The sequence below is a fragment of the Protobothrops mucrosquamatus genome, unplaced genomic scaffold (genome assembly GCF_001527695.2).
Source record: "Protobothrops mucrosquamatus isolate PMUCROS unplaced genomic scaffold, P.Mucros_1.0 scaffold1082, whole genome shotgun sequence".
NCBI classification, from domain to species: Eukaryota; Metazoa; Chordata; class Lepidosauria; order Squamata; family Viperidae; genus Protobothrops; species Protobothrops mucrosquamatus.
In genome coordinates this window covers 38,919-51,593 of record NW_015387310.1, presented here as the reverse complement: position 1 = coordinate 51,593, position 12,675 = coordinate 38,919, and the positions used below count along the sequence as shown (strand labels likewise).

The 12,675-nt window shown below is 41.9% G+C and overlaps 1 protein-coding gene across 1 annotated transcript in view; it reads right to left on the bottom strand.

Moving 5' to 3' along the window:
* Window positions 1-12,675, bottom strand: part of EFL1 (elongation factor like GTPase 1) — a 50,905-nt gene that overhangs the window by 11,960 nt on the left and 26,270 nt on the right. The window contains exons 15-16 of the mRNA XM_015820191.1: window positions 1,252-1,383; window positions 206-353 (exon numbers count right to left, since the gene is read on the bottom strand). Coding sequence (XP_015675677.1) covers window positions 206-353; window positions 1,252-1,383 — 280 coding nt within the window. The remainder of the gene's footprint in view (window positions 1-205; window positions 354-1,251; window positions 1,384-12,675) is intronic.

The window sequence follows — 12,675 nt, the reverse complement described above, 5'->3', positions numbered from 1 at the left end:
CTAACTGAAGTGGACCCTAAACGAAAACGGAGTGTATATGTCACAGTAGCGCTTGTCTCTGATTTGACGAGGACACCGGACAACCGAGGTTTCTGTTTCTGCCCTGGCACAGAACTATTATTAGGAGTCTAAATCCCTTCCTAATGTCGTATAAAGCCGTTATCGTGAGCATGCTCCTTTTCACTTCCTTTCCCCCATAACCCACCTTGCTTTCAAGTCATCCAAACAGCGCTGAAGATGGACTTCTCCTGCAGTAACTAAGACGTGCTCGCCTGTCTCTTGGATCAAAATCTGTACACATGGATCGGCTTGGTTTAAGAGTTTCATTCCTTTAACCAACTGAGGCATCTCACCTGGAAAGTCAAACGCAGGTTCAAACAGGACGCGGCTAGAAACACCGTGTTTCAAAGAATCGCACAATAGAACAAGAGAGCTACAGAACAGGAGCGCACAGCCAGGAATGAAATATTTTATTCTGAGTTCACATCAAATCCATGACCCTCCTTTAGAGTGAATGCCCTAGGTCAGGGGTAGGCAACCTTGGCTCTTTTATGACTCGTGGACTTCAACTCCCAGAATTTCTGAGCCAGCATGGCTCAGCTTGGAAACCTCTCCCTTTCCCCTCAGCATGGCTGGAATTCTGGGAGTTGAAGTCCACGAGTCATAAAAGAGCCAAGGTTGCCTACCCCTGACCTAGATGCCTGTGGAGATTCTCGGTCCTCCAGGTCATAGTTATCCCAAAGGTGCTTTTTCACCAGGCAACTGGACTTCTTTGTCTTTCTTTGAAGATGTTTCACTTCTCATCCAAGAAGCTTCTTCAGCTCTGTACTCCCGCACCATTCGAAGGGTGTTCATCCCAAGGTGCATAGCTAAATGTCTATGGAGATTCTCAGTCCTCCAAGTCATGGTTGTCCCAAAGGTGCTTTTTCACCAGCCAACTGGACTTCTTTGTTTTTCTTTGAAGACGTTTCGCTTCTCATCCAAGAAGCTTCTTCCTTCCATTCCCCACCAAACAGTCAGAGCTGAAGAAGCTACTCGGATGAGAAGCGAAACGTCTTCAAAGAAAAACAACAAAGTCCAGTTGCCTCTTGGGAATGCCTTAGATCGTAAGGTGATCCTTCTGCTTTCTTACCCTAGTACTCTTGTTACCACATTTTTTTTCACCTTGTGATTTAAAAAAAAATTTTTTTTGAGGTGTATGGTAGCTTCCAATAGAAATAAGTTCTTTAAAAAAACAGAGAATATTCTTACTTGGGTGCTTCGGCTCAACGGCCACTCGTACAATTGGTGTCACTTCAAAGTTGAGTGGATTAAATGGTGGACAAGCCGGCGAGGAGGACAAGGTTGCTGATTTTAAAACAAACTCTTGCAAGCCACCTATTCCTGAAAAGCATCAAAACGGGAATTCAAAACACACGTTGCATCAATATCGGTTCCCTCACTAAAGACGACGGAAAAACATTAAAAACGAGACATGGCACGTTTGAACTTAGATTAGATTAGATTAGATTAGATTAGATTAGGATAGGTAGGTAGGTAGGTAGGTAGGTAGATAGATAGACAGACACACACACACATACATACATACATACATACATAGACAGACAGACAGACAGACAGATAACCTTTATTGTCATTTTTTCCTGTGGGCACAATGGCACACATTAAAAATGAAATTTAGTTGCTTGCTCTCAAAGTGTACACATACATAATACACATGTAAACATACTATATACAACATATGTATAGACCTACACCCTTACATATAAGCAACATATAAATATTAACCACTGTCCATCTTGAATACATAACGGAAAGAGGAAACTTTAGAATTCACAAGGTTTATACTGTATGGAACGAAACTGTGGCTGAATGTGGATGTTCTGCTTCAGATACCACGAAGCCCCCTCCTCCCAGAAGGTAACAAGGAAAACAGGTCGTGGAGAGGATGTGTAGCGTCCCAGATGATCTTACGGATCCTGCTCAAGCAGCGCTTCTGTGCCATGTCCTGGATGGGAGGGAGGGAACTGCCAATGATCTTTTCTGCCGTCCTCACCACTCTCTGCACCGCCTTCCTGCCTGAAGCAGTGATGCTTACAGGTTATTTTTTATAATGGACACAGCTGCATAAGTGTGAAAAACGGTCATAAGCTACTTTTTTTCAGTTCCATTGTAATGTCAAGCGGTCACTAAATGAACAGTTGTACGTCAAGGGCTTCCTGTAGGCTGCCCCATTATGGCTACCATTCAACTCAGTGGAGAAAGTCATGCTGAGAAAATCAAGGTGCTGTGGTGAATTTAATGGCATTTGCCTTTGCAATTGTCAGAGTTCACTTTTGAGCCTTTGTCTGCTATCCATCATCTGGACTGGCTTTCTGACGGTAGAAAAACATATCGCCGAGTGCCTTAAACTGAAGATGTAAATACAACTCCTTCAGTTCTCATTATTGTAGCCGTATCCTTCATGTCCGATAGGTCCTGAAAGTATTTGCTCTCTATGTAATTTATAATGAAATGGAGCAAGCTGTAAAAACATTATGTTTTAGGATAAGGCCAAGTGAGAATGCAGTGGCTGAATTTTTCAAGTATCCTTATATTTTACTGGCAAAACCAGCAGGCAGATAATTAAAGTTGAATTTCCTAAGACCTGAACTTATTATTCTCAAAGCCTAGGGCTTCCTTTTGTCAACAGTGTCCTGGGGTGTACGTTTTTCTTTCAAATGAGTTTATAACAGTTATTGTCCTGCATTGACACTGATACCAAGTCTGAAATGCCAGTAATAATTGGCATTTTAAGTTTAACAAAGCTATTTAAAATGCTGTAAAAATTAACCAAAGTGGAAATTAGAAAAGAACTCATACTTCAAGGCCACCAGCAACAGCATGAACAGCCAGCAAATTACCTCTTTTTTTTTCAATTTTTAGATTAAAAAGTCTTCAACACTGTGGGTGTAGGAACAGATGGCATGAAAAAGAACAATGGGAACAGCTCAAACATGCTTACATTACTGGATGTTATTAATAAGACTCATGTGTCATCCTGTCTAATTATAATAGCAATTGCTCCAAAACAAAGTTTATTGACATGATCCTTTTGCAACAAAAACAATTTCTGTTTTCGTATTCTGGCTACATCAGGAGCTTTTTAATTTTTTCTTTTTCTTTAATTGCACTACTCTCCTCAAAAGAAAACCGAGATAGATGAATATGAGTTTAGTTTTTGACCAGTTTCTCATTTTACTTAGGTTTATTTCTTCTGCCTGCTTTTAACTGGAGAACTGGTTTTCGAAAGATAATTTTCTGTGCATTTTTGTGCGCGCTTTTCTTATGCAAGAAAATTCTGGATGAAGTTCTGACAACATGTGTATTTTTGCATGCAGTTTTTCTCTAATATATCATGCATGTGAACATTGTTCCACTAAACCCATGCACTTTTTACACACCCCAGGATTCACATTTTTCAATGGGTTTCAAACTGTGTCACAGAATCCGGGAAAATGCAAATATCAAAACATAACTGCATTGCATTTTGCATAGTGGCTCGGAAACTTTAATTACATTAAAATGCAAGCCAAATCCTTTATGTTCAGATGAGGAGTGCATGCACTTAGCTTCACAAGTCCCCTACACAGAATAATTATAAAGCCACTGTGGTCCAGAGAGAGAGATTTTATTAATTTGTTAAAAAAATACAGAACCCTTCGTAGGTATTTTCAATTCAATTTTAAGCACCAACGGAATGGGTCAGCGTTTCTTTTGAGTTCTAAAAAAGGAGACACTCAACACATCTCATAAATTTACTGATGTGCTTAGAGGTCTTGTCTTAACATCCCCTCAGAAGGAACATGGAAAGGGAAATTAATCTTGCTATTACGAAGTTCTGTCACAAGAAGCCTTCTTAAATCAAGAAAAAAGTCTGTATGAGCCTTCAAACAGATAACTAATGTCTTCTGCTTACTGCTCTTTAGAAGGCCAGATCCTGAAGTTGAAACTCAAGTACTTTGGCCACCTAATGAGAAGGAAGGACTCACTGGAGAAGAGCCTAATGCTGGGAAAGATGGAGGGCAAGAGAAGAAGGGGACGACAGAGAATGAGGTGGCTGGACGGAGTCCCTGAAGCAGTAGGCGTGAGCTTAAATGGACTCCAGAAGATGGTAGAGGACAGGAAGGCCTGGAGGAACGTTGTCCATGGGGTCACAATGGGTCGGACACGACTTCGCAACTAACAACAACAACAAATGTCTTCTGCAGGCTGACAAGGAAAGTCCTTATGGATCCCAAAAAAAGAAAATGAACCAGAATTCATTTAGTGAAGACGCAACAAGGAAAACATAACAAAGAAAGGGGGGGGGGGAAGTGTTGATTTGATATGTCTTAGGAATGCTTTAAGAAAAGTTGTAAAATATTTATGGGGGGGAAAAAATCACGATCAGCAACTATCCAGGCTGGGCCTCAGACCTAGCAAAATAGGAAGGTTGACTCCAAGCTCCCAGTATTATACAGCAACACGTCTACGAGAAGAGGGTCTAGTAAAAATTTCAAAACCCTCAGAATCCACCACGGTATCAGTGGCTGAGAAACACTGACGCGCCTTGTATGCCTATGAAGTATTCCTCGATCTGGAGATGAGAGCATGTAAGTGTTTGGTATTATATTCACAGCCTGAGAATAACCAGATACATCAGATGAAAAGGAACGATGGTGGGACAGGAGAACAAAATCTACACCAGCGTGCAGAAAGTCCTAGACTTACGAGCACAATTGACCCCAAAATTTCTGCTGCTAATTATGTGAATTTTGCCCCATTTTATGACTTTTCTTGCCACAGCGGTTGAGTGAATCACTACAATTGTTAAGTTAGTAACAAGGCCGTTGAGGGATTCTTTGCGGCTTCACTAAACGAATTCTGGTTCATTTTCTTTTTGGGGGGATCCATAAGGACTTTCCTTGTCAGCCTGCAGAAGATTTTAGTTATCTATTTGAAGGCTCATACAGACTTTTTTTCTTGATTTAAGAAGGCTCCCTGTGACAGAATTTTATACTAACAGGATTAGTTTCCATTTCCATGTTCCTTCTGAGGGGATGTTACAGACAAGACCTCTAAGAACATCAGTAAATTTATGGAATGTGTTGAGTGCTGAGAGACTTCCTAAAGGTGAGGACAATGAACCAGTGGAACACCTTGCCTCCAGAAGTTGTGGGTGCTCCATCACTGGATGCTTTTAAGAAGAGACTGGACAGCCATTTGTCTGAATTGGTATAGGGTCTCCTACTTGAGCAACGGGTTGGGCTAGAAGACCTCCAAGGTCCCTTCCAGCTCTATTCTGATTGATTGATTGATTGATTGAATTTCAGTAGAGATTTTGAAGAAGAAATTAGACAGCCACTTATTTGAAATAGTATAGGGTCTCCTGCTTGAGCAAGGGGTTGGACTAGAAGATCTGCAAGGTCCCTTCCAGCTCTATTCTGACTGAAATTCTATGGTTAAAGATGGATAAAATTAAATATATGCAAAACCCAAATCTTCATATAAACATGCACGCAGTTGCCAAAAAGCAATGTATTTTAAGAGCATTCCTGTTGTTATGCTTTTTACTTGTTTGCCTCCCATTATAGCTACAGCCAATTTATCACACATACCCAAAGCTTCTAATTACTATTTATAAAATACAGGAAACCACTGATTGCCTACACTTAAATTAAAAAAAAAACAGAGACCCAGACTATAGGCTTACACTTTAGATACAAGGCAAAGCATATATCAAAGAATGAAAGGTTAGCAATAGTGTATTACACACATCCACACAGACACTTTTTTGCTTCTAAAGCAAAGGATCTTTCTTAGGCAGATATATCATGGAATAATTTTCAGTTTGGATGCTTTATTTTCTCCAAGAGGCTTTGGACTCCCATTAGCTCTGAACCCTGGCAATGGATGGCAGGGGCTGATGACACAAGCCCAAAATAAATGAAGATCGCCGGGGTTGGCAAAAACTTAGTTTAAGATAGAAGATCCTCCGTTGAAGAATCCATGCGATGGTTGCATTGATGAGCTTCCTGTCCTGTTCTATATGGTGTCCCTGCTAATAATGCTTGTAGACCAGTGTTTCTCAACCTTGACAATTTTAAGGCATGTGGACTTCAACTCCCAGAATTCCACAACCAGCTGGGAGTTGAAGTCCACATGCCTTAAAATTGTCAACGTTGAGAAACACTGTTGTAGACTGAGGAAGGTGGAGGAAGAGCTTGCGATAAAAACACCCTCTGCTTTTACCAATACTGTTCAGAATCTTTCCTTTCCTTCTGACCTTCCAGAGTGCAGCATCGGAGAGCATCCTCCAGCAGCGTTCACGCCCAGCTAATTTGTCTCCGTGCCTTGCTGCTACCGAAGACTCCTCTGAAGCTAAATAGGTCTGGCTAAAAAATTTTGCTGACTAAACGAAGAGCGCTTTGCAAGAAAGGGTGTCATGTATCAGCCACAAGCAGACAGAAGCCGGGCAGCGTCTTTTCCAAGACAAAGAAGGAACTCTGGAAAGCACAGTTCAGCTTTTTTTTTTCCTCCACGACCAAAAGTCATCTCCTTTGCTCTTCCATTAAAAAAGAAAAAGAAAAAAGAAAAGAAGAGAAGAGAAGTCAACCTCCATCTTTCACTAGGGTCACTAGTGATACAGAAATTATAAAATCTGCTGTGAGGCTAGGAGAAGAACAGAGATCAAGGAAACCCAGACAGTCCTGCCCATGGTTTTATTTGCCCAAATGAAAATGAAGCACTAGGCGTGAGCTTCAATGGACTCCAGAAGATGGTAGAGGACAGGAAGGCCTGGAGGAGATCAACCCTGACTGTTCTTTAGAAGGCCAGGTCCTGAAGTTGAAACTCAAGTACTTTGGGACCTAATGAGAAGGAAGGACTCACTGGAGAAGAGCCTAATGCTGGGAAAGATGGAGGGCAATAGAAGAAGGGGACGACAGAGAAAGAGGTGGCTGGATGGAGTCACTGAAGCAGGAGGCGTGAGCTTAAATGGACTCCAGAAGATGGTAGAGGACAGGAAGGCCTGGAGGAACGTTGTCCATGGGGTCAAGATGGGTTGGACACGACTTCGCAACTAACAACAACAAAACAAACCCGCCGAGATGGAACACATCAAATACTTTTAGTAAAGAATGTCTCAATGGCTGATGCTGTTTCACCCTGGAACCACACTGCTTCACACAGTGCTATCTACAATCAAATAAGCACTAATCTGAGATGTATAGATGGATTGTGGATGGGTAAGAGGGAAGCAGAGAAAGAGAGAGAGGTGAGAGAGACAGCAGGTTCACAAGTGCTAACAGAATTCATAAGCGGCCTGTATGGTTAGTGGGATGTAACATGGGCATTTTTGGACATTACATGTAGGTCTCCTGCATCCTTTATGTCTAATATACAGATATTGGGCAGATCATGGAATCATGTTCTCTTAGGACACATCATCTTTGTTTTGAGAACAGTTTCATGACGCCTTCTATATAACATTAATAGCAATAAAATAGCACTTAGGACTTATATACCACTTTACAGTGCTTTACAGCCCTCTCTAAGCGGTTTACAGAGTCATTGTATTGCCCCCAACAATCTGGGTCCTCATTTTACTGACCTCGGAAGAATGGAAGGCTGAGTCAACCTTGAGCTGGTCAGGATCGAACTACTGGCAGTCAGCAGAGACACGGTACACAGACATGCCGGAGTAGATCAACATTGGGTTTGCTCACCACATTACACCATAAAGCCATGGTTTGCAAACCATAATGGCAGCACACGGGACGACAAAATCAAACAAGCAACTTTATGGTGTATGTGTCAATCTTGTTCAAGATGAAGTCAAACTGGGGTTGAATATGAGAATTTAGATGTCAAGGTCTAAACTGATCCAGTTAAGTTCTTAATACAAGCCAAACTCATTCCCATCAATCAGCTAATTGCTCTGAATGCAGGCTAGGAAAACAAATAAACAAAAAGAAGAAGGTCACCAGAAGGAATGCTACTGTAAAGTTGAATTCTTACAGCTATCAATGAATTTGCTTGCAAGTACAGAATGGGTCAATAATTGGATAGGATCGGATTATTAAAATAAATAATAAATTTACTTTACAGATTCTGGCACATATTCCAAACCAAGCGGTGTCCTTTTTTAATTTAATTTAATACTGTGCAGCATTCCAGAGTCAAATAACCTTGATGTTACTAAACATAGCTCTTCTCTTTTGCTTGCTTGCCGAATAGTTCTCAAAATTAAACAGTTTTCTGACTCACAGCCAGGCCAGTACAACCCCAAAAACACTTTCACAATTTCAAAGACAATTTCCCCTGGCTGAAGGTGAGATTAAAAATATACTCTACGGAGTTCTTTAATCTAAGAAATTGCAAATCTTTGGGGAGGGAAAAAAACCCATGGTTTATGGAAGACAAGAGTTTGCCCAATTCATGTATCATAGAAAAAGTTATCTGCTCCAGTGGGCAACAGACTCAGACCCACCAGAGAGATGAAATATCCCAAGATCTAATACCAGTGAGTACCTGTCCACTCTCTTCCTCAACAGAATCCCGTTGACCGTGCTTGATCATGGTGCTTTTCCTCTTGATGTTACTCTCAGTTTACCCAACTGGTTCCTCCAGTTCAGAGGGAGCTTTGCAAGCAAGTGGGAATCAGTAAAAAGACAGCAATTCGATTCAATTTGGAATAGAACTGGAAGGGACCTTGGAGGTCTTCTAGTCCAACCCTCCAGCTCAAGCAGGAAACCTTATACCATTTCAGACAAGTGGTTGTCCAGTCTCTTCTTCAAAACCTCCAGTGATGGAGCACCCACACAACTTCTGGAGGCAAGCTGTTCCACTGGTTGATTGTTCACACTGTTAGGAAGTTTCTCCTTAATTCCAAGTTGCTTCTCTCCTTGATTAGTTTCCATCTGTTGTTTCTTATCCTGCCCTCTGGTGCTTTGGAAAATAAATTGAGCCCCTCTTCTTTGTGGCAGCCCCTCAAATACTGGACTACTGCTATCATGTCCCCCCTAATCCTTTTTTTCTCTAGACTAGCCATATCCAATTCCTGCAACCGTTCTTGATATATTTTTGTCTCCAGGTCTTTAATCATTTTAGTTGCTCTTCTTTGCACTTTTTCCAAGTCTCAACATCGTTTTTGTAATGTGGTGGCCAAAACTGGATGGCAGTATTCCAGGTATTTCCTTCCTTCCTTCCTTCCTTCCTTCCTTCCTTCCTTCCTTCCTTCCTTCCAAGGAAGGAAGGAAGGAAGGAAGGAAGGAAGGAAGGAAGGAAGGAAGGAAGGAAGGAAGGAAGGAAGGAAGGAAGGAAGGAAGGAAGGAAGGAAGGAAGGAGGACTACTGCTATCATGTCACTACTGATAGTAGTATTCCTACTACTGAGCTCAGCCATCTGCCCTTCTTTCTCTACTTCTCCACCTCCCCTTCGGAAGCAGGAAAGATTCGCCAGAGGACACTAGAGCAAAGGGTCTCTCAAGGACTTCTAGTCAACTTCACTCACGACTCTGCAACTAGCATCTTTGATAACCAAGCTACGATTTGGCCAGGTACCTGGCGCTCAGGTTCAAAACGACATCAACTTAAAAATGTGTGGGGAAATCAATTATAACTCGAGAGGCCAGAAGAAGAGGATTGCAACTATAAATGACATTTCACGGTGGCATCCAGGTCCCCCCCTGGAGAAAGCACTTGCCGTATGAATACTTTCAGCAGCTTGTCCCAAAGGTGTGTTTTTTTCCCCAAAAGGCAATGAGTCTTATGTAATAATAATAATAATAATGATAAAGTTGGAAGGGACCTTGGAGGTCATCTAGTCCAACCCCCTGCTCAGGCAGAAAACCCTATACCATTTCGGACAAATGGCTGTCCAGTCTCTTCTTAAAAACATCCAGTGTTGGTGCATTCACCACTTCTGGAGGCAGGTTGTTCCACTGGTTAACTGAAGACGTTTCGCTTCTCGATTCGCAACAGAAGAAGCTTCTTGGATGAGAAGCGAAACGTCTTAAAGAAAAAACAAAGACTCATTGCCTTTTGAAAAAAAAAAAAACACCTTTGGGACAACCATGACCTGGATGACTGAGAACCTTCACAGATGTCAGCAGCTTGTTTTGACTTAATGACCATATGGCAAAAGAGGAGTGTGGGAAGAGCTGCGTGCACAGGTTAAACGGATTAGATGTAGAAAATAAAAATTAAAAAAAAAAACGTGAAACAGCTGTGGACGGTTGGCAGAAGCAGGCGTTCTGCAGTCTTGATGCTGCCACTTCTGATGATGCATCTGCTTTACTTGCTCTCGAGGTCCGTAATCAACTTAAGGACTAGGGCCCTGGGGAGGCTGCAGCCAGCCACATCATGTCATTGAAATGCTTGTGGCCACAGCCCTCAAACCGAGGAGGACGGCGGCTTTTCAAAAGAGCCCTCGTTGCCAACTGTCTCCTTTACATGGTGCGATGTGGTCAAAACCGCATGGTCTTTGAGATCGCTTCGGACTTGGGGACCGAGCTTAACCAAGGAGAGCCAAGGGCCATATGGTCTGCAGTCTCTTCCCCCCCCCTTATTTTAATGCTGACGAGGTTTAAAAGAAAAGCATGTGTATCCATGGGGAAATAAATGCACACGTGCGTGGGTTTTTGAAGACCGATGTCAAAATTTAACCCCTTTGAGAGAGTAGCCCCAACACTGGAAGTTTTTAAGAAGAGACTGGACAGCCATTTGTCTGAAATGATATAGGGTTTCCTGCCTGAGCAGGGGGTTGGACTAGCAGTGTGCTGCAGCTGCCAAAAAACCAACATTAACAGAGAGTTAGAATCAAGATCACGTGAAGTATTAATACCATTTTACAATGCCTTGGTAAGGCCACACTTGGGATACTGCATCCAGTTTTGGTCACCACGATGTAAAAAAGATGTTGAGACTCTAGAAAGAGTGCAGAGAAGAGCAACAAAGATGATTAGGGGACTGGAGGCTAAAACATATAAGGAAAGGCTGCTGGAATTGGGTATGTCTAGTTTAACGAAGAGAAGGACGAGGGGGGACATGATAGCAGTGTTCCAATATCTCAGTTGTTGCCACAAAGAACAGGGAGTCAAGCTATTTTCCAAGGCGCCTGAAGGCAGGACAAGAAGCAATGGATGGAAACTAAGCAAGGAGAGAAGCAACCTAGAACTAAGGAGAAACTTCCTGACAGTTAGAACAATTAACCAGTGGAACAACCTGCCTCCAGAAGTGGTGAATGCTCCAACACTGGAGGTTTTTAAGAAGAGACTGGACAGCCATTTGTCTGAAATGGTATAGGGTTTCCTGCCTGAGCAGGGGGTTGGACTAGATGACCTCCAAGGTCCCTTCCAACTTTATTATTATTATTATATAGATGACCTCCAAGGTCCCTTCTAATTTTTTAGCATCATCATCATCATCATCATCATCATGGTGCAGTGGTTAGAATGCAAAATTGCAGGCAAACTCTGCCCACTGCCAACAGTTCAATCCTGACCGGCTCAAGGTTGACTCAGCCTTCCATCCTTCCGAGGTCGGTAAAATGAGGACCCAGATTGTTGGGGGCAATATATGCTGACTCTGTAAACCGCTTAGAGAGGGCTGTAAAGCACTGTGAAGCGGTATATAAGTGTAAGTGCTATTGCTAAGAGTGGTGCTTCAATATGCTTTGATGAAAAAGCACCCGTATTATTACCTTGCATTTCATCACTGCATCAAAGCATCGACTTCATGATTTTAGCAACCTCTTCATCAGAGATTGCAGTGGGTTATTTAACTAATAAGCTGAACTAACAAAGGAAATTTTGTGGATGCTACATTATGTAGGTCAGGTGACAATCTTCAAACTGCACGAACATTTTCACACTGAACCTCTTGCTAGTTGGAAAAAAGAAAGAAAGAATGCCTACTCATGACAGCAATGGCATTTTTACTTACTATACAAGGATTTTAAAATCATGATCTGTTTTACTAGCCCTGATGACGTGATTCATACATAATATTAAGCTATAACACTAACTCAAAGGCAAAGAAACTCTGTTGGCTGAGTTACATGTGAATCACCTCATCTTTCCGGTCTTAATAACCTTCAGTTCACTCAATGAATCTCACAAGCAATTCCATATCTCAGTTCTCGATTAAAAAGGCAAGTTACAAAATAACTCAATGTTATTAAAATTCTAAATGTCATTATCTTCAAGTACAACCTTTAAGGAATCGTGCGGTTAGAAGCTTCAAAAGAGCAGCATGTAAGCATTCGCAGTAGTTTTGAATCTGGGGTACCCGTGTAGCTGCTCTGCACAAAAAAAGGGTTGTAAAAACATATTTTTGTTTTAAGAATGTATACCCCACCTTTCAAACACAAGGTTCCCTGAAAAATAGAACAGTGTAATCGTTTTTAATGAAGCAGAGTTATATCATCCTGCTGGCATTTTCTATTAATAGATCGATCGGCAAGAGGAAGATTTTCCCAAATAACACATTTGTGGTAAATCTGGGTTATGTTTTATTGTGACATTTTAGAATTATGATGAGAGAGAGAGGGGGAGAGGGAGAGGAAGAGGGAGAGAGAGGGAGAGAGGGAGGGAGAGGGGGAGAGAGAGAGAGGGAGAGGGGGAGAGAGAGAGAGAGAGAGAGGGAGAGGGGG